Raw genomic sequence first — 22,082 nt, 5'->3', positions numbered from 1 at the left:
TTACCTGAAAGTGTCACCAATGAGAAGTGTGAGAAGATTTAATATGAAGGGAAAGTTAGCACCAAGGTATATAGGACCTTTTAAGATCCTAGAGAGACGTGGAGAAGTAGCTTATCAGTTGGAACTGCCTGAGAGCTTATCCGGTGTGCACGACGTGTTTCATGTTTCCCAGTTGAAAAAGTGTCTGAGGGTACCAGAAGAACAAATTCCTTTGGAAGAACTAGTTGTCAAGGAAGATCTTACTTATGAAGAGTATCCGATAAAGATCTTGGAAACTGCCAAAAGAGTTACGAGAAGCCGAACAGTAAAGATGTGTAAGGTGCAGTGGAATCGTTACACAGAGGATGAGGCTACTTGGGAAAGAGAAGAGGATCTGAGAAAGACTTATCCCCAACTGTTTGAGTAAGCAATCATCCGAATCTCGAGGACGAGATTCATCTTAAGGGGGGTAGAATTGTAACACCCTAAATTAGTATTTTCTAAAAAAAATAACCAAATTGATTTATTTAAGCAATTTTGGTGAGCATTGAAATATAGGAAATAAATAATTTTTGTGAAAACTAAAATCAAATATAAGGTTAGCTGCAAGTGATGCATACATGCTGTTGCATATTTATTTTGAGATGAATGGTTTTGATTCGAATTCCAAATGAGTTCAAAATCTAATTGAAATTTGTATTTAAAATGCTTTTGGAAAATTTGTTTGGAAAAAGAAAAGGAAAAATTCCTCTTTCCCTCTCTTCCTGGACTTTTGGCCCCATGGCCATTTCTTTCCCCGCGGCCCAGCACCGCAGCCCAGCCCCGCAGCCGCGCCAGCCCATCACCGCCTCGCTCGGCCCAGCTACGCGCTCAGCCCAGCCCAGCAGCCGCGCGCTCCGCGCCGGCCCGGCAACTGCCGCGCCCAGCCGCTGACGCCAGGGCCCCATCTGTCGGCGCCGCCCCCAACCTCCCGCGTCCAGTGCCCGCTCCCGGTCAAGGCGGAACCGCCGCCACGACGCGCGTCGTGGGCGCGCCCCCGCTCCCTCGGCCTCGTTAAAAGGCAGCCGAGCCCCCTCGCGCGCCCTCCTGCTGCCCCCGCTCCATTTTCGCCTCGTCCCGGCCGCAACTGCCGCACGGAGGAGCCCCGCCGACCACCGTCCTCGCCGTCCGCGTCGCCGTCGTCTCCGAGCCGTCACCGCCTCCGATTTTCGCCGTGGTGAGCTCGCCGTGGTCCCCTCTCTCTCCCCCTGCGTTTCTTTTCGAATTTCGTGGCTTTTAGCGCCCTTTCCGCAAGCGTCCGCGAGCTCCATGCCGCCGGCCATGGCGCCCGCGCCCCGGCTTGCCCCTCCGGCCGTCTTCTCGGCATGGCCGCGAAACCCCTTACCCCCCCCGATCTCACGGGTGTCCTCGGTGGCCATTTTGGTGGACCGTAGGCCCCTTACCGCGCGCGCCAGTGAGCTTCACGCCGCCGGCCATGGCTTGCCTCGCCGGAGTCACTGTTCCGGCCGGCCAAAACCCCCCAGGCTAATCCGAACCGTCCGATCTGGATCTAACGGCCGGAAATAGAAGATACCCCTTCGGGGGTAAATTTGCTAAAGAGTCCCTGGATTTTTCTAAGTCCTAACCCGCCGTCCTTAGCGTATTTCTCCGAATGCGCAAACCCGTTTAGAAAGCGTAAACTTCGCTGTTTAAGTCAAAAGTACGCTTTCAGTATTTACAGAAATGCCATTCGAACTGTTTCGCTTATAGAATTGTCGTTTTAACTCCGAATTGATCCATTCAAATCGCGTTAGCTTCGTAATTTCATAAGCTACATGTTGGAGCTACTGTTAGTCAAGTTTGGAACTTTTTAATTTCATGATTAGAATTAATTAAATATAGGGCTTTTGGAAAACCCGTTTTAATCATAACTTTCGCATTTTAGCTCCGTTTTTCGTGAACTTCGCATTGACGTGATCGTAGCGAAACGTAGATTAGTTTTACAAACATTTTATTTTGATTTCAATACTATTGGTGTACTGTTCTAATGATAGGAGTGTTTGCTTTGCATGAATGCTTTTGGAATGTTGTGTGTTGCCGTGTTGGTCGCGTTCAGACGGTGAGGAAAACGTTGGAGACCAAGAACTCTTCGACGACCAGCAGGACCAGCACGAGTTTGTGAACCAAGGCAAGTATAACATGGGCCTTCCTTGATGTCCTATTTCACTTTAATCAATTACTCATTTGCATGTGTCTAATTTTGATAACCGTAAGGATATCCTAGTGATTGTTATCCTGTTCCTTGTCTCCTATGGGTTAAATGCATATGGGTAGATTGCTAGTGCTCTAATTGAACTTGATATACATATAGATGAATGATACTATGGAACAAAGTGAGTAACATGAATTATAACAACTGTTCCATAGGGCGAAAGTGCAAATGACCTTTGTTCATGTTGCTCCCGGCCCTCCATAAGGACTTATCTGTCGGTAAAAGCTGGGACTGACAGTGCAACCGGGAGAGTCATATGGCTCTGACTTTAGCTCAGTAATAGGATCTTTCCTAACTAGTTAGATGTTACCTTTTTGGCGTAAATGGGGCTTGCCACTTTGGGTATAGGGCTGCCTCTGTTCCTATGAGTATAGCCGCGATGGATTTGTGCCATAGGAAAGGGGGGTTCCTACATCTGCCTGCCAAGGAAACCTAGCGGCCCTAACTTGTTAGGGAAACCTATGAAATGGCTTCATAGTGTACCCTGCCCGTTCACCTTGGAAGTGACATGGGAGTAATTAACCCGGGCATATGGGGATCACGACTCGCGGTGAATGTGCACCACCTCTGCAGAGGGTAACAAACTGTTATAACAGCCGTGCTCACGGTTACGAGCGGCCCGGAAAACTCACAGAATAACTGGTTAATTGTTGATGATCATTTAAAGTTGTTCAATGATGATATATGGTACACCTGACCCCGATATTTGTTCTTATGGGAATTAAATGGGAGCTTAAGCATAACTTGATAATACTTGAGAATAAAAGTTTGACCTATTAAAAATGCTGACTGCAGTAAACCAGAGTCTATCCTTTTTGAGCTTCATAACCCCATGTTAGCTTGCTAAGTACGGAATGTACTTACACTTGTTTATTTTCTTTACTTGGATAAAAATCCCGGATGGGTAACAGATGACAACGGGTATGAGGATTTCCCGGAGGATTATTAGGCTTGTGGTCAACCAGTTGACCTTCCCTGTGATGGCGGCCACGAGAGTTCTTTCTATTTTTATTATTCCGCTGTGATGTATGAGACTAAGTTCTATTATAACTCTGATGTATGAGACACTGTGATGATACTATTGTAATTTGTCAGCTTGTGTGTGTGATTGATTCCTGGGCACACACGAGTTTTGTGCATTCAATTTTATCCTTAAAATTGGGTGTGACAGTATGTTAGTTGTTTAAGATCCTTCGCGATTTCGTTGGACTACCGGGTTTATATGGGCTCAAGTATGACGGTTTGATCGCTTCGGTAATTGCTATTGTACTTGTGCTCTTATAAATTGGACGGTTTTGTGACAGTCGCCCTGACCAACCTGCCGTTTGCCACTGCCATTGCTGAGCTTCGGTTAGCAGTACAGAGTTTCTCTCTTCCCTAGTTCCCTTCTGATCTAAAATTAAACCGATGTTGTATGAAGAGAGACTCTTTGCTGCACCTGCTGCCTTTTGTGGTGCTTACGTCTGAATTTTCGCAGGAGAAGGTGTAGAACTGTGACTGCATAAATACGCACATGCACGTGTGAAGAGGGATGTAGGGATCATGAGGGACACGTGTAGAAACGGGCTGGGGAGTTGAAGGGTGGGTGCCGGGTGGGACAGAAGGTTCCGAAACCAGCACTTCTGGCTGGAGTGGATTTGTCCCGGAGCTGAACCAGCTCAGCGGTATATACGAATCTACGTGGTTTCTTGACGTCTTTGTGACACTTTTAGTACTTTTCATTTCGACACATAATATGACACTGATCTTTGATAAGATCTTTGGCTATTACGTATTACCCGTGTGTCTGTGATCCTAGTTACATTAAAGCACCCTTTTTTGGTTGTCTATTCAGTATCTATTGATAAAATTTGGATCAGTATCTTGTAATAACAAGCACCTATTTTCATTAGGAATGCAGGGAAACCAAAGCAATGTGAGGATTGTTTCGCAAAAAAAAAAAAAAAAGCAAATCCTGAGGACATTTTAGATTTGGACTTTGGAGGAACCTCTGCAATTGATGCAAAGATGATTACCGTCAGCCCTGAGTACTGATGCTAAATAGTGGCTCGTTCAGGTGGTACCGATGCCATGTTTTTATTGGGGATAATAAGGATGCCATGGTGTTGGACAAGCAGCAGGAGGAAAGATGTCTGCCTACTTTTGAACTTTGCTGCCTTCGTTGTAATATAGGCATCTTCTGCCTTCAGTTCAAATAAAATCTGAGGCCGGGCTATTCCTTTAGCGAGTCATGTTGATCTGAAAATTCACCCAAGAGATTATTTTTTATATTAAACCCAAGAGATTTTAAGTTTAATGATATTTACCATTTTTTTTTTCTGTTGAAACTTCACCAAGTGGCATGGTAAAGAAACTAAGAATGGCCACTCTCTTTCTTGAACAGACTTGGCACACTGCATATAGGTTCAGAACTTCAGATTCGCAAGTCAAGTTCACCTCGTCCGGAGGAAAATGGAGACGCACGCTACAATGCTGATGGCTCGTCGTCTGACGACGAGCGAAACACGACAGACGAGAAGAACGACTCGGCTGCACCGAAAGCAACTTTTTTTTTTTTGATAATTCACCGAAAGCAACGTTGAGGAAGGAAGGAAAGAAAGAAGCAAAAGGTGAGCTGAACCTGGAACCCTGTACTGACTACTGTAACTGTAAGCCAAAGCTTCGCCTCTCAGCCCTCGGAAAAGCGCCGAAAAGCTCCAAAGATTTTTCGGCTGCTCCTGCTCGGTAGTACACGTAGGTACGCTGGAGCGAGGAAACGCGCGTGGAGCTTCCACGCATTTTTTTGGCCGTCTACCACCGGAGCCACCGACGCCGAGAGGGCGTCGGACGTGAGGACGAGTGGTGGGAGCGAACCGGACGTACGCGTGTGCGGCGGCAACAGGTTTCCGTGCTTGGCCCGCCGGCTTCCTCCGTCCCGTTCCAAGGGCACGCACGGTCGCACGTGACGCAAACGCCGGCCGGTCGTTCGTCCCCGTCGTCTTCCATACGCGGAACGACGGCGGTGGAGGCGCGCGAGCTGCCTCTGCATATGCGTCCCCATTTCTACCCTGACGAAGACGAAGGCTTATGCTCCTACATTTTCTCGCTCTCGTGATGTGATGTGTGCGCCGATCATACACCGTGGGACGAACACGAACCCAACTTTAGTTGGCAGCTTACGCTTGGAGAAGCGACAGCATTCTGGAAGTTGCCACGAATCATGCATTCTGCTCCTCCCTCTTTCCTACCCGGGACAAGCCAGGTAGTGGCCATGGAGCTGGCCGGCGTAGCGAACGCACCAGTCCAGGCTCAACGGTTGGCAGGTCCGTGTCAGTCCAGCAAAACGTCTCGGCGTTCGTCATCTGGCGAGGCCAGAGGCCACGTCGACGACGCCCAGTCGTGACGCTGATACGCTACAATTTCTTCGCGCCGTGGCCGCGTCGTCTACTCGGCTTTGTCAGGACTCAGGAGTCAGGAGGTAGTTTCCCTTTCTCATGGCCGGAATTTCCAGCCAATCTGGGCCTTGCTCCGGTCCAATTAACCTGTTCCAGAAATGAAAAAGGAGCCTGAAGGCCCGGCAGTTTCTGTCCAAGGCCTAGGGCTTCGCCTTTTTCTTTTCTGGGGACTTTTTTTTTGTGTAATGATGAAGACAGGAGGTGGCAGACCCCTACTTGGAAATTAAATTAAAAAGACACAAGCAGCTTTGGAGTTTACAAAAGAAATAAAATCATGAAACAAAGAAAGAAGTGGAAAAATTTAACCAAGCAGATGTATGACCAGGAGTCTAGCAAATCATTGAGAATGAAATCCTATATATCCTGCTGTAAGAGTAGCATCTGATAGTGAGCTTGTTATGGCAAGGGAATCCTATAAACAAGCCCATTGTCATCCATGTACACGATTGAAACAAGATTTTCAAACATTGCAAACTTGGATGATTTCGCTTACATTCCTTGCCTGTTTTGATCGAGTACCCTCGACATTTGTTGCAAAAGCATGTCATGAGCTATCGTTTGGATTCCCAGCAGAACGTAGTGCAGGTAATCTGATTCTGCAGAATCCCCATTTATATTTTCAATTCTTTCCACAATCTTTGTCCACAAGCTAGATTGCAGGGCACCACGATAAAAGGCGAGCATAAAGTTTTGGGCACTCGCAAAGCAAAGGGAAGTGGGGCTGCAGCCAAACGATGACATACATTTGGTTGGATTCGTGGTTGTCAGATGGGCTCGAATTGAAAATGTATCTCCAAATAGAGATTGAGTGCCTACTTTCTGCTACATTTCAGGCTTTCTCCACTGAGGCGAGACAAAAGCTATTTGTCTCCCTCCTTCCTCTCCGAGAGAAGACGACGTGACCAGCGAATGTGGTGGGTATTACATTAGTGTTAATCAGAACTTATACATCAGAATCCAAATTAGTACAAATGTATGTGTAATATATCCAGTTGGGTTGTACTACACAAGCAATCCGTGTTTGCTAAAATTTTGTTTGTTTGTTTGTATTGTGTTGCTTGGTAGTTACAATCCGTGCTTAGTAAAATATGAGTCGAGAGAATATTTCATTTTTATCTATCTACCGGCTTGTGCAAATCTATTGACTAAATCTTGCACTGTATGTGGATAAAAAACACAAGTTGTACAAGTTAATACATGCAACTAGGCAGACCCTAGTGATCAGGTACTTTGCTCATGATCGGTGCACTCCATGGTCCACATGTATCTCTCTCCGGTTCAGAGCATGCACAGGCTTTTGTTCTGTTACCTCTGTAGTGAATGACAATGTGCCAATGCCCTGTGACCGTGAGCCTGGCAACAATGGCACGTGTACGCGTGATGAAACCCTAGCAGGTGGAGCAGAGGATTGTCTCTTGTAAAGCATCCATGGGCCACGGCAAACGAACTGCTGGGCAATCCAAATCGGATATGCACGGCGCGCAATCTCGACTACTAGTAGGAACAAGCTGAACGGGAACAGCTTGCTAGCACATTACAGACTGCCCTCCGGTACAGACAAGACAACGCACACGGATCCTCGCCCATCTGGGGCGACACAGAGGGCAATGGCCATCACGCCTCTCACGTCCACGAACCAGAGATGAAAACGTGCGACACCTGAGAGGCTGAGACTGATGAGACTTGGAGCGGTAAACGATCTGGAACTTCTCAGCCATTCTCATCCTGAGCTGATTTCCGGTCGAATTTCTCGTTCTCGCGATCGCGTGACAAATTCCCATGTCTGAACCGAGCGCCGGAGGAGAGGACGCCTGCACTGCACGTACGGGGGGCTACGGGCTCATCCCCATCCTGGACGCCCTGGACGCCACCACGTTCCGCGCGTGCGAGTCGCACACCTGCGTGCTGAACTTGCACCCGTGCCGCGCCCTCCACCCGCCCGCAGCGTGCCTCGACCCGTCCCCGCCGCCGTCAGCGCTGCGGCGGCCCGGCGATGGGCTGCCGCCGCGCCCATCAATCTTCTTAATAGCCCTGCGCATGCTGGAGCACTCGCGCTCCAGCTCCTGCACCCGGCTCGCCACGCTGTCCATGTCTAGCCGCAGCACCTGGCTCTCCTGCGCCAGTGCCGTCGGCCCTCGCCACGCCGCCGCCTCGCTGGGGCCTGCCTGAGGAGCGCCGCCGGCGGAGGGCGCGAGGAGCGTGCTCGTGATGGCACGCCGAAGCTGCAGCTGCTCGAAGAAGAGCACCTGCAGCACCGCCCGCAGCGGGAGCCGCTCGTTCTGCGCCGCGTGCGTGCACGCCTCCACCGTCAGCTTCCGGCAGTCCACCACACCCACCACCCTGTCCCGCTCCTCCGCCGTTAGCCGCGGGTGTGCCTGCAAATTAGCCAGTCAGTGGCCAAAGAGATGAGGTCTTTGGCAGTGACAACTCAAAAGGAGACAATTTTTTCTTTGTCCTTTAACGTGGACAACATGCTCCGTGGTGCACGTACCTTGAGGTAGATGTCGACGGCGTGGTAGACGCTATCGTCGTAGATACGGGCATGGTCGGGCAACAAAAGCGCGAGCTCGCAGAACTTGGCGGGCTTCAGGTTGGCGTCTGACGCAACCTCGGCGAGGTAACTGTCCACTAGCTTGGCCACCTGCACCATGACCACGGCAGACGGCCGCGCCACCTCCGCGGCCACCGCTTCCTCCTCCTCGATCGCCGCCGAAGACGATGCCTCGCCGCCAGGCTCCTCCTCCGCGAGGAAATACCTGATGATCCGCTGGACGCAGTCCACGTCGTAGAGCGTCTCCGCGGTGCCCGAGTAGTTCAATATGAGCACGTCCTCCAGCGTGGCCTGCTGCAGCTGCGTGGCGGCCTTCCGCTCCAGCGCCATGCGCGCCGCATCCGACGCGCGCAAGATGAGCGCCGTGCGCAGCAACGCAAACAGAAACTTGGCGGTGATCACGCGCCCCGAGCACTTGTGCGTGGGGAGGCTGGCGACCACCACCTCGAGGAGCTCCTTCTGCTCCACCTCCGAGGACACCGGCGCGGACGCGAGGCGCCACCGCATGGACCTCGACAACCCCGGGATGGTGCCCCTGGCGTAGGACACCAGGCAGCTCTCCCTGGCCTCCGCCCTGACGTCGTCGCGCGCGGCCATGGCCGCCATCACCCGCTTGTACATGCGCAGGCCGAGCACGGCCAGGTCGTCGAACCAGGACCGCGACGCGGCCGACGAGCGCGCGGCGATGGCGTCCACGCAGCGGGACACAATGCCGAGGTCCTCGGCGAGCGGCAGCAGCTCCTCGCAGGACTTTAGCGCCTTGGTGGCGTCGCCGGGGTGCCGCAGCACGGTCTGGTTCAGGTAGGCCTCCGCGCGCGCCGCGAGGTTGTCCTCGGCGTGCTCCTCCGTCATCTCCAGATACTCGGCCGCGCAACTAAGGGGCGCGACGTTCCAAGCGGTGAGGTCGACGCGGACGCCGTAGCAGAACTTCGCGGCCGCCTCGAACGTGCCCGGCCCGCCCGGGAAGTCGGGGAACGCAATGCTGTACGGCTGCCCGTCGCCCTCTCCCGTCCTAACCTGCTCCTGCTCGGGCTCGTCTTCATCCTCTTCCTCCTCTGCTTCCTCGATCTCTGTCTCCGCAGCACCGTCATCGCCTCCTCCGTCACTAATACTCATCATCTGTCTCCGCCGCCGCTGCCGCCCCCGCGCCGGACGCTGCTCCTCCTGCTCGCTGAGCATGCGGTGGATCTTGCGGCTCTTGGACATGAGCGGGAACTGCGCGGGAAACGCCTCAGCGGAATTTCATCGAGCACGACGCAGGGGAGCACCAAAGCCCCAACAATTAGAGCAGCTCAAGAACGAACTCACCTTGTGGAGGTGGAAGGTCATGTCGTGCACCTCGAAGACGACGTCGCTGGGCAGCCCCGTGGTGCAGAACCTGGCGCGAGATACAGAACCCATCATCAGCAGACACGCGAAAGCAACGGAATTCTGCATCAAACCACCGCAATTCAAATAGCCAGCAGCACCAGCAGCGCTCACTACTAGTACTCACCATGCCTGGCCCCTCGACGAGCCGTGCCGGACCGACGACGACATGGCCGCTGCCCTGCCCGCTACGCTCCGTCAAGCTACGATCCGGAGGAAGAAGGAGATGGCATCTGCTACATCTACTTCCCTCCCTCGCTCGTAGCCGTATGATTGGGGCGGGCGCCGGGCTGGTAGGTGTGGCAATTCAGGGCGTCTACCTGGCGAATTAAATTGGCATCAGAATCCCACTTCCCAGGCCAGTGTCAGCAGCAGGAAGTTATTGCTGGGGGGAAACAAGGAACGACAGGACAGCCGGTGACATGTAGGAAACTGGAAAGCTCCGGCTCGTTGCTGCGCCTGCGCTGCGCTTGTGGCAGTTCGGCTGCCCTTATCGGTCATACAATATTTTTCTTTCTTAATAAATCAATCGTACAAGCGCCTTACATTAAAAATCTGAGCTCATCAACGATCCGCTGCCGGCTTGCCGCCGCTCATCTACTGCCTTTTTTGTGCGTGTTCTCTTGGCCGCTGGGGAGCGGCGGTGAGAGGAGGGCGATGAGGTGCGTGTGACCCAACCACTCCACGTCAAGCAAGCTGCAAGCAAGCATGAGAGGGAACGCTTGGAAACTTCTTGCGCGAGTAGACCTCACGTCCTCACCTACGCCTGCCTGCTTGCGCCGGTCCACGGCTATGGATTTGGACAGCTGAGAAAAGGGCAAAAGGGGGATGAAATTATAACAGCAAAAGGCGGCCTCTTTCTTGCGTCAACACCCAACAGCAAAAGCTTTGTAGAAAGAGGGTAAAGACATGTGGATGCCCTGGGAAACCATTTCAGGCGGCCAACCATGTTGTATGGCGCAGCCGAGAAATGAACAATCTGCATTGCGTTGCATGCATGTTTCGGTTTCAGTCCCCTATTATATTTTTTTGTGTATGTTGTTAGGTTGCCAGTGCCGACTGTCGAGTAATCTTAACTGTAAAGCATACGGCTACTAATACAGTAATGTTACGAGCAGTACGTGCTACGGCATGTACATACATTTGTTTTTGACCAAAATTCTTGCCTTTTTTCTTTCTTTCTTTCTTTTGCGCTCCTTTTAGGCGGCCAGATGGGAGCTGTCTGTCTGAAATCTGAAACGGGGGCGGTGTGTACTGCTACCGCCTTTACCGCTGGCCGTTTCGTTTTCGCACCGTTTCCCTTTTCTCTCCCTTTCCCGCGGTCGTTTTCTAGCCAGCCCGGCACGGCTGCGGCAGGATTTCATGGCAGGGCAGTTCTCAAGGTGTGAAGCTGACTAGCTGAGCAGCTGTAGAAGTAGAATGAACGAACAACGAGCACCAGCTCACACTGACTGACAGAGCCCCAACACATCAAACCTCATGTACCTGCACCCTGGTGCAGAGCGAAACCATTTTTTGCTGCCGGTGCCGGCTAATAACAGCTGTGCAAGTGAACATTAACAGCAGTTCATATATATACTGCACTTTCGATCGAAAAATTCGAATTCATGTCCAAGTCGTGGCTCAGGAGAAGCCTGTCAATGCAAGAACGTGTCGACGGCCAAATGCATTTTATCATGGCATCAGAATCAGGGATAATTGGACGGATGAACTGAACTGGAGGCTGCCAGCTCAAAATCAACCGCGCGCCCCAACCGCGCGCCGCACAAAGGAAACTACTGTTCCATCATTACTCCTCGCAAGGGGAAAAAACAGCCCCGGCCTGGTTTAGATTGCAAGTTTTTTCACTCTCTCTTATCAAATCTTTAGACACATATATAAAGTATTAAATATAGATAAAAAAATAACTAATTATATAGTTTGACTGTAAATTACGAGACGAATTTTTTAAGCCTAGTTAGACCATAATTGAACAATAATTATCAAATATAAACAAAAAATACTATAATATCAAATACTGATTCCTAACCTCAATCTAAACAAGTTCGGACCAAACTCCTCCAGCTGGGCTCCGGTATCTATTTATTGCTGGTGTGGAATGTGGATCCATTGGGATCATCAGGACTGCCTATAATTTCGCTTCGGACCTCTCAGCTCGTTGGTTGGTGTGATCGTCTTTTCGGCGGTCTTTATGACCACACTGTACACATACTAGTATGATGATTAGCCGTGTGCAAATACTACTCTCACTATTTTTTACATAGTTTATCCTAAATAAATTGAACATTTCTAACTTTGACTACCAATTTTAAAAATTTTATGCAGTTTTATATCACGTGAACTACTCCCTCCGTACTAAAAAAAATAAAGTCGTTTTTGACAGCGACACGATCTCCAAAGCATAATTTTGACTACTTATTTTTATAAAGATATTTATCAAAAAATGATATATGTAAATTTTTATGAAAGTATTTTTCAAGACAAATCTATACATATGATTTTCATATTTCCAAACTCAACAACTTAAAAGTTATTCATAATTTATACTTCCAATGTTTGACCTAAGCCTTATCCAAAACGACTTCATTTTTTATTTTAGAGGGAGTATATATTATGAAAGTATTTCTTATTATAAATCGAAAGAACATAAATCTTTTATGTTAACTTATACATATTTTTTGAAATTGATGATCAATGATAGAAATATTTATAAATTTTAACTATTTAGATCAATTAATACGGCATGTGAAAAAGAGAGAACTGCTACTCCACATAGCTGAATTATCTGTTAGTTACAATGACTAAAACATGAATATAGATGTCAATATTTGTATCTGCTCGTCGGGCTTGTGGAACGGCTACCAACTGGATTATCCAAATTGGGTTTCTATGATCCGGTTTTAGATCTATATCCACAAAAATAGATATAAATGTGTATATGATATTATCCATACTCATATAGAATGAAACTTATCCAAATTATGTTGTAAATGTATTATCTCCAAATACCTAAGTTATATATTAATCATGCAAATTTACTCTTATGTCCTTTACACATTTATTTATTTATATATATATATTTACTTACAGATCCATCTATCATTAAATATGTTCTTTTCAATGAGAGTACTTTATAACATTTGTTATATGCTCATACTTTGATCCCTATTTATATGATGATTTATTAGTTCTTCCAAAATGAAGTCACTACACGTTTCATCTTCTGATCCTTCCTGCACGTACTAAACAAAAGTGCACCTTTTCTACATTCCTATTGGATTAAATGCTTTTGTTCAGTAACCACCGCTACATCAAATTAAAGCAAACCAATAGCGCCACAAGTGTCACGTACGGAGTACATCTAATGTATACAAACAGCCTACCAGGAGCCACCAACACACCAGGTTGTATGGTACCTGACTGTTCGCTGGCATCCTTTTAATGACTTGCATACTCTTTTGTCGTCTGGAATCAACATTCTTTCGCCCTACATCCACTGGTACAGCCAAGCTGCGGTTGGGAAAGTCCTTGAGTGCTGGTTTTTCAACGGGAGCACGAATCTGGGATTAAAGGGCCTCTCTTCTGTCTCGGTTGGCAATATCAACCGGGCTAAAGAGGTCTTCCGATCTGGCCACGTGGATCGGCCCTTTAGTCCCGGTATTATCAATCGGGACTAAAGGTTTTTTTTCTTTTTTTTCTATTTTCAATTAATGATTCCTTTTGGTTTTCGAATACGCATTCTACGCTGATAATAATATACATATTCTACACGCTTATAATGTTCGAACATTTTGTATAAACTAAAGTATGAAACTAACGTATATATTACATGCATATACATATATTGTACGTTATTTTATGTATGTATATATATATATATATATATATATATTACAAATAAAGCTTGCATTGTATGTTCTATTATATTCTTGGGATAACAAATTCACTCCATCTGATTTGGCTTTCATATTTCGTTCATGTCATTGTAGAACTCGCCGACGGGGTTGAAGACCTGGTCATTAAAAAATCCTGCTATAGTCTCTTGAATTACTTTCAGTTGGTCATGTCGTATGACTTTTTCCTTCAACCATAGAGTCTTCAATAAAAGTTAAAGAAAAAGTATTAATATATATATGTGTTGGTCACGTGATTACTTATATATATGAGCAATAAAAGAAATTATGAATATATAAATATATTTATATAACGTACTTTGAGAATCTCTTCAGGAGTTCTTTTTACGTACGCCATGATGAACTCGCAAACATAGTATCCGCAGTAGTTGGTCCCCTGTTTTTGCCTTAGAACCCACTTTTATGAGAAAAAGATCCGATGAATTGAAAGCATGTATGGTGTTAATTGAATTATATATATATATATATATATATATATATATATATATATATATATATATATATATATATATATATATATATAGCTAGTACTTACTTTATGTGCGATTACATCCAGTGGTGCTCTGCAATGTTTCATGTGGTGTTCCTCAATAAAACTTTTCCAAACACTGTGCCCAATAAAATAAAAATTTTAATTTGGCGTTTAATAATTATTGCAGTTAAGAGATCGGGGTATATATAGTTGCTAGAGAGACCAAATTACTCTTGGATAATATCTATCATGTCTTGGTACTCTGTTTGCTCTTTTCTTAACGAGTCTAAGATGCTCAACTGACTATTGGTCATATCGATGACCATCAATATCCAGTGATTGCTGCATATGTTTTTATACACAAATATGATCGACATTAACTAGAGTCAACATATATATATATGAAAGATAGCTTAGCTAGTAAGCAAATAATTAAACAAATGTCCATATGATCGACATTAATTATTTAACACTCACTTAAAGTTGTAGGGGAAGAGTATGTCCTTGTTTTGTTGGTTCACTAAGAACCTCATAAGATTTTTCTCGAGTTCAGCTTTTCATTGAGGCGGGGGATTAGGGTGTTTGAATATGACATTTGGATCAACGAAACCAACATCATTATCCTTTCTCTTTCTGAGTTCTGTCATCTCATATCTGCATATATAAAAATATAGTGTGAGGATATATAATATATATATATACATGTAGCTTTATATATATACACTTTAATAGTAGAAAATAATCACACTTACAGACAATAACAGCTAATGAGACTTTTGTCGAGGGAGTCCAGGTGGCATAGTTGGTGTAATACTAAAAACTCGACATATATAACGTCATCGCCACGGAAGTAATGTTGGTTTCTAACTCTGATAGAAACAAAGGTCTCTCCCCGTTCACACGCCGCCATGTACCACTTGTTTAGCAGGTACATTTGCGTACCCAGTTCACTTAAGGCCTCAGGGTTGTATAGACTCTTTCCATGTTTAAATTTTTTCCAAGAATCCACTTTCGGAGCAGATGGTCCTTCAGTGAGCACTTGGGCAAGGTCCAAACCAGTATCCTCGTAAAACCGAACCAGGTCCTCAAAATCGACATCCAGTAAGTCTAAGTTTGAATCATATTCATTATGAATGACAAGAGGGGGGATTGATTGTTGCAATTGTTGTCTGAGTTGTGCAACACCTTTTCCTACTCTAGTCTTTTTCTGCGCCGTCTCAAATGACTTGGTGAGAGAGCAGCCGTAGTCCGATTTTGGTAGGGTCTTTTGAGATTCCCGTTTTTCTGGTCCACCTTCTTTCTTAGAAGATCTGGAGGTAGGTAGAAGTACGGTTTCTCTAGGTTCTCCCTCGCTTCTCGTTGCTTTCTTACTTTTTTGAAAAAACTATTCACATCTTTTTATACTGCAGCATTTAATTCCTTTTCACTTTTCTCGTAAGACAGTTTTTGAGGAATAACTGGATTAGAGGAGGCTTTCTTCTTTGTCGACTGGTGGGCAACGGCTTCATTTGCGGGGCGGACCTCTTAGGAGCTGGCTGCTTCTTGGTCATCAAGGGAGGCAGGGCAGCCGTTGGAGACCTCTTTGGAGGCATTGGAGACCTCCTTAGAGGTGGCAGCGGTGTTGCATAATCATCGCCCAGAGTAATATGATGATCTGGAGATTGAATAATTAGACTTAGGTTGGCGGAGGCCCTGCTGTGTGAGTACAAAAAAGAATAATTAGGTATAAGAAATTGTTATTATTAATCATGCATGTCAATAAAAAAATAGTAAAAAATTGTTTCATTCACTTTTATCCGCACCTATTGTCTGGCAGTTGAGGAAGCGGCGGTGGGCTAGAGACCCCGGGAATAATGATGTAGCGCTTGCACTATAGTATGAATGTCTTCTCTGCTTCTCCTAGAGTCTTCTCCTCATCACCTCTTAGAATGTCAAGAGCTAGATCACTAAAACCTTTATTAACTCTATCCACTAAGACGCTAACATATTCATGTGGTATTATTGCCCTATGAATTTTTGGTGTCTTGGTAGGATCTGGAGGAGAAAAAACACCGAGAGCCACCATGATTGTGGCATTCCCTTTTGGAATATGTAGCTCACATGATGTAAATGGTGCAGTGATATCATCCATAGGGAAACGTAGCATTGCGTCATCTTGATTCGGCAACTCCATGAAAGCACAACTGCTTTTCAACTGATCAGGGGGCTAATATTAATGTTGATTCCTAGATCTGATGCCTGCCTTTGGGCACTCATTGCTATTTACACTTGCTTTATGATTTCATCCTGCATTCTAGCTTGCATGTCTTTTCACGCTCCTGTGCTTGAAGCAACGCCTCCCGTGACTCATGAATATATTCCTCCAACCTGTTGATCCGCGCTGCTTCCTCATTCTTCCTTCTCTGTCGGCTTCTGTAGGTACCTCTATCATTAGGGAAACCATGCTCCCAAGAAATATTCTGTCCTAAACCTCTTGTTTGGCCACTATGTTTAGCAGTCCCGATGATATACGTCAGTTCATCCTTCTCCCTATTGGGCTTGAACGCACTAATAGCTTTAGCTTATAGAGCATAAGAAAATCTTTGTGTTGCTCTTTCAAGTTTTAGGCCATGAACCAGCTTCTCGGTCTCTAGGTCCAGTCTTTCCCCATGAGCAAAAAACCAATTCTTCACGCATTTGGGCCAATTGAGTGATTCTGGTGTGATACTCTTGGCAAGAATGTCCGCTTCCATTTTTTCCCAGTTGGGAATGGTGGTCGTGTAGCCACCTGATCCCATGCCATGGCGGTATACCTTCTGTCGGGTATTCTCTTGGTTCATTCTCACCCGTTCCTCACCCTCTTCCGATGTCTTGTACTGTATAAAATCATTCCAGTAGGACCTCAACTTCGCGAGCGGGCCCCTAGTATTGAAATTGGGCGTTAGGTTTTTCTTGACGTATTTCATGTATAGGGATTTCTTCCAAGTCTAAAATTGTATGGCCATCTTCTTCATAGCCCACTTTCGAACTAGCTCCTTCAATTCATCATCGTTGATATCATCATAATCATCCGCTTGCAACGTGAAATGTTGAAGGATATCATTCCAAATTAAATTCTTATCAAGATCAGAGACAAAACTAACATGAGGCTCGTTGATCTTTTGCTTCCATTTACGGGCACTAATCGGAAGTTTGTCCCTTACAAGATACCCACAATGTTGCACGAATTTCCTTGCATGTGGACCAAGTGGTTTGCCTGTCTCGATATTGAATTCCGAATTATGTAGCACCCCTCCAATGGCTTTTTCGGGCCTCGAATATTTTTGCTTTTCACCGTTGTGGTCGTCGATCCAGAGGGCTACGTATAAAAAAAGAATAAATAAATATCATGTGTACACATAATAGATGATAGATATTCAAATATATATATATATATATAATATTCAAATATATATACCTCGCCAGTATTTTTTTGCACAATATTTTCTTGATTATTTTCAAGAGCCAGGTATTGACTCCCGTCATCTACATCTTGCTGGTCATCATCAGCAAATTGAGTGCCGGTGTTGATAATATCTATCATTTCTTCATCCATGTTGTCTCTCGGGGCAGCCATCTAGCTTTTACACCACTAGATATATCTATAAAAAATAAAAACCATATATCTATAAAATGGATCGAGTCATATGCTTAAAATTAATTAAATAACTACACTCGAAATTTAAGTCTCCAAAGCATAACTTTGATTTCTTATTTTCTAGAAATATTTATTGGCAAGTGATATATATATATATATAACAAATTTATATATATAACAATATAATTTTATAACTCTCTAATATGTATAACAAATATATATATATAATAATACAAATTTATAACTCTCTAATATGTGTGTATAACAAATTTATATATATAACAATAAAACCATACACTAGTCATGCATATGCTATTTAATGGATAGAGCTAGGGGATTAAACTTGAATAATTATAGAATTTAGGGTTATTATTTACGCTGAGCTCTGGTTAGGGTTTGTATGCGCGGAACTTGATTATGATATATATAAGAGTTTGGAGTGGAGCTCAGCCGTGTTAGGATTAGGAGCGAGTTCAGGATATTAGGTTATATATCCTGATCTACATTGGTGTATATAAATATATCAAAATTCATGTCACCCCAATTATAAAGAATCAAATATATATAACTATAGAATTCAAGGTTATTATTTACGCCTTTGTTAGGGTTTAGAGTGGAGCTCGGCCGGGTTAGGGTTTGGAGCGGAGCTTAGGATATATATCAACATTAATGACAATATATCAAAATTCAGATATATATACCAAAAAATTTATAGCACTAATAAAACAATCTTTTCAATTGTCACGAAGATTCTAATATATTTCTATAACTATATATTATAGTACACGACTACATTTTTTCTACAATTCATCCACTCAACATTTTTTCTATATATATATATATTATATTTAAGTAAACTACTACATTTTTCTATTTTATCTATAAATAAAATCTATCTATTTTTCTATATTTTTTTCTATGTGCACACACTCATACACACTGTTGCTCACATATAGCACGACGAGAACAAGCATGAGGACGAGCACGAGCACAAGCACATGGTGAGGAGATCGAGGACGACGAGCGTGGAGGATGATGAGCGCATAGAGCCGGCCAGGACGAGGCGTGCGTGCGCGTAGAGCCAGCCGCCGGGGACGAAGGACGAGCTCGAGGCGCAGTGTTGGCCGGAGGTGATCTCTCGACGACGAGGATGAGCGCGCGGCGACGGGGATGACGAGGGGTCTCGTCGCCGGCTCCGGGGCTCCTCGTCCTCGGTGGTGTGTCGGCTAGGGTGGCTCCTCCGCTGCGGCATCGGGCTCAGGCGCGGGGAAGGTGCGGCAACGCTTCCACTGACGCTGGCGCTTGTCGCGCGGAGGCGGAGAGATGTTGAGGGTGACGAGGGCGACGGCGATGGCAATGGCAATGGGCGACGAAGACGAAGAGTGAGGAGGAGGAAGAAACGACCGCCTTATATAGGGGAGGGACCTTTAGTCCCGGCTCCTGCAAATGCCCAGGACTAAAATACCTTTAGTCCCGTACCAGCTAGGACTAAAGGTATTTAGTCCTAGCTCGTAATACTAGCCGAGTCCCGGCTGGTATTACGAGCCGGGACTAAAGGTGTATTTTTGGCGGGCCACAAAAAATGCAGCCCACCTTTAGTCCCGGGTGGTAGATCTATCCGGGACTAAAGTTGGGCTGTAGTTTCACTCCCCGCCCGTTTCAAACTCCATTTGTTTTTTATATATTTCTTTCTATAAAATGTTAAAGTCTTGTTAATTGCACAGTAAATTAAATACAAGGCATAAAATTGTTTTAAAAGAATATGGATTTACTTTTGCTTTATTGCACACCGGAAAATTATGTGACCTAAAGTTTTTTGTTTTTTCTTATAAATATTGAAACATAATGTCATTAATAATTGCTATTTCATTAATGTAAAAATATAGTGTTTAATTTAAATTATTAAAACTTTTGTTTTCGATTGGAAATTTGTTTTCACATCATTTTAACGTAAATCTTTTCATTTTTTCATCACTCATTGTCCAAAAGCGACATGGAAATCCCACCATCAAACACAAATTTAATCTAAACATAGAAAAAAAGGAAACACCTAATAAACCTCTCTGAATTCACAATTATTACATAATACCTCTTATACACACTATTAAACATCACTATATATATATCAAGCGGGCACAGTAGTGAACTTCTTAACGTATATCCCTTGGTTATGATCGCACCGTAACCATGGAGTGTCCTCATCATTTAGCTGGATGCTTGGGTCTTTGTTCACTGTGAAGGGTGGAATTCGGTCATCCTTTTCATAATCTTCTGATATGTCTGACTTATCTTCAATTCCGCCGATGTTTCTTTTCCCTGAAAGAACTATGTGGCGCTTTGGCTCATTGATTGGGTCATTGTTGTTTTTTCCTCTCTTTGGTTTTGTAGACATGTCCTTGACATAAAACACCTGATTCACATCATTGGCAAGGATGAACGGTTCGTCTTTGTACCCAATATTACTGAGGTCCACAGTTGTCATTCCATACTAGTTGTCGACTGCTACCCTGCCTCCAGTCACCTTTACCCATTGGCACTTGAACAAAGGTACCTTAAAAGTAGGTGTATAGTTTAGTTCCCATATCTCCTCTATGAGGCAATAATATGTTTGCTTATTTCAATTAGGGTCGGTGCCATCTATGCGGACACCACTGTTTTGGTTGGTGCTTCTTTTATCTTGGGCTACTGTGTAAAATATATTCCCATTTATCTCATACCCTTTGTATATGAGGATATGCCACAATGGCTGCCTAGCCAATAAATACAGTTGCTCATCAATACTCTCATCACCCTGACATTCTTTTCGCAACCAGTCGCTGAAAGTTTCCATGTGCTGATACGTAATCCAAGCTTCAGACTTCCCTGAAAACTCGGATCGGAGTAACTCTTTATGTGTCTCGATATACGGATCCACCAAGCAGGAGTTTTGCAGAACTATGTAGTGTGCTTTATTAAAATAATTGTCCTACATACCAATATACAGTTTCTTTCCTACTGTTCCCATTCCACTTAGTCTTCCCTCGTGTCGTGATTCAGGAACACCAATCAGGTCAAGGTCGGGAATAAAGTCAACACAAAACTTAATGACCTCCTCTGTTCCATAGCCCTTGGCGATGCTTCCTTCTGGCCAAGCACGGTTGTGAACATATTTCTTTAGGACCCCTATGAACCTCTCAAAGGGGAACATGTTGTGCAGGAACACAGGACCGAGAATGCTAATCTCTTTGACCAGATGAACTAGGAGGTGTGTCATGATATTAAAGAAGAAAGGAGGGAACACCAACTCAAAGCTGACAAGAAATTGAACCACATCATTCTGTAGTTTAGCTCGATCCATTAGATCGATTGCCTTCTGAGAAATTGCATTGAGGAATGCACATAGCTTTATGGTGGCTAGACGTACATTTGGAGGTAGAATTCCTCTTAATGCAACTAGAAGCAATTGCGTCATGAGCATGTGGCAGTCATGGGACTTTAAGTTTAGAAATTTCTTATCTGGCACATTTATTATACCCTTTATATTCGAGGAGAATCCAGATGGTACCTTGATGCTTGCTAGGCATTCAAACATGCTTTCCTTCTCTTCTTTGCTAAGAGTGTAGCTGGCAGGACTTAAGTAATGACGTCCATCATCTGTCTTCTCTGGATGCAGGTTGTCTCGTTCTTTCAAACACCGCAAGTCCTGTCGTGCTTCAAGTGTATCCTTAGGCTTCCTATACACACTCATGAAGCCTAGTAGGTTCACATAAAGATTTTTCGTCAGGTGCATCATGTCGATCGCGCTACGGGCCTCTAGGACTTGCTAATAGGGTAGCTCCTAAAACATGGACTTCTTCTTCCACATGGGAGCATGACCGTCGGCGTCGTTTGGAACAGGTTTGTTGCCATGTGCCTTTCCAAATACTACTTTCACATCCTTGACCATATTGAGTACATTCTCACCAGTTTAGTTGCCCAGCTTGGTCTGGTGGTCTGCCTTACCTTTAAAATGCTTGCCTTTCTTACTTAGGGGATGATTCATAGGAAGAAATCAACGATGGCCAAGGTACACGACCTTTCAACATTTTTTCAAGAATATACCTTTAATGTCATCGAAACAGTGCGTGCATGCATTATATCCTTTGTTTGATTGTCCTGAAAGATTACTTAGAGCAAACCAATCATTGATTGTTACGAACAACAATGCTCATAGGTCAAAGTGCTCCTGTTTGTGCTCATCCCACACACGTACACCTGGTCTATTCCACAAAAGTAGAAGTTCTTCAACTAGTGGCCTTAGGTACACATCGATGTCGTTGCCAGGTTGCCTTGGGCCTTGGATGAGTACTGGCATCATAATAAACTTACGCTTGATGCATAACCAGAGAGAAAGGTTGTAGATACATAGAGTAACAAGTCAAGTACTATTACTACTGCTCTGCTCCTCGAAAGGATTCATACCATCCGTACTTAAAAGCAAACATTAAGTTTCTTGCGTCATTTGCAAACTCTGAGAAT

The 22,082-nt window shown here is 45.0% G+C and overlaps 1 protein-coding gene across 3 annotated transcripts; it reads right to left on the bottom strand.

Annotated features, from left to right (window-relative positions):
* Positions 1–7,135: 7,135 nt before the first annotated feature.
* On the bottom strand, positions 7,136–10,260 carry LOC136457476 (BTB/POZ domain-containing protein At5g66560-like). 3 transcript variants are annotated; one of them, XM_066457663.1, is made up of 5 exons: positions 10,130–10,260; positions 9,711–9,903; positions 9,524–9,593; positions 8,156–9,430; positions 7,136–8,039 (listed from the first exon to the last, which is right to left on the bottom strand). In XM_066457663.1, the coding sequence occupies exons 2-5, from the start codon at positions 9,752–9,754 to the stop codon at positions 7,497–7,499; spliced, it is 1,932 nt and encodes a 643-aa protein (XP_066313760.1). In that variant the 5' UTR covers positions 9,755–9,903; positions 10,130–10,260; the 3' UTR covers positions 7,136–7,496. The 3 variants fall into 3 exon arrangements, with proteins under 3 accessions (XP_066313760.1, XP_066313704.1, XP_066313642.1); XM_066457607.1 differs by lacking the exon at positions 10,130–10,260 and having other exon boundaries at positions 9,711–10,034; XM_066457545.1 differs by lacking the exons at positions 9,711–9,903; positions 10,130–10,260 and having other exon boundaries at positions 9,524–9,676.
* Between the last annotated feature and the right edge of the window lie 11,822 nt (positions 10,261–22,082).

Source organism: Miscanthus floridulus, chromosome 1, assembly GCF_019320115.1.
Source record: "Miscanthus floridulus cultivar M001 chromosome 1, ASM1932011v1, whole genome shotgun sequence".
Taxonomy (NCBI): Eukaryota; Viridiplantae; Streptophyta; class Magnoliopsida; order Poales; family Poaceae; genus Miscanthus; species Miscanthus floridulus.
The sequence above is the reverse complement of the archived record's forward strand: the minus strand, read 5'-3'. Positions and strand labels throughout refer to the sequence as shown.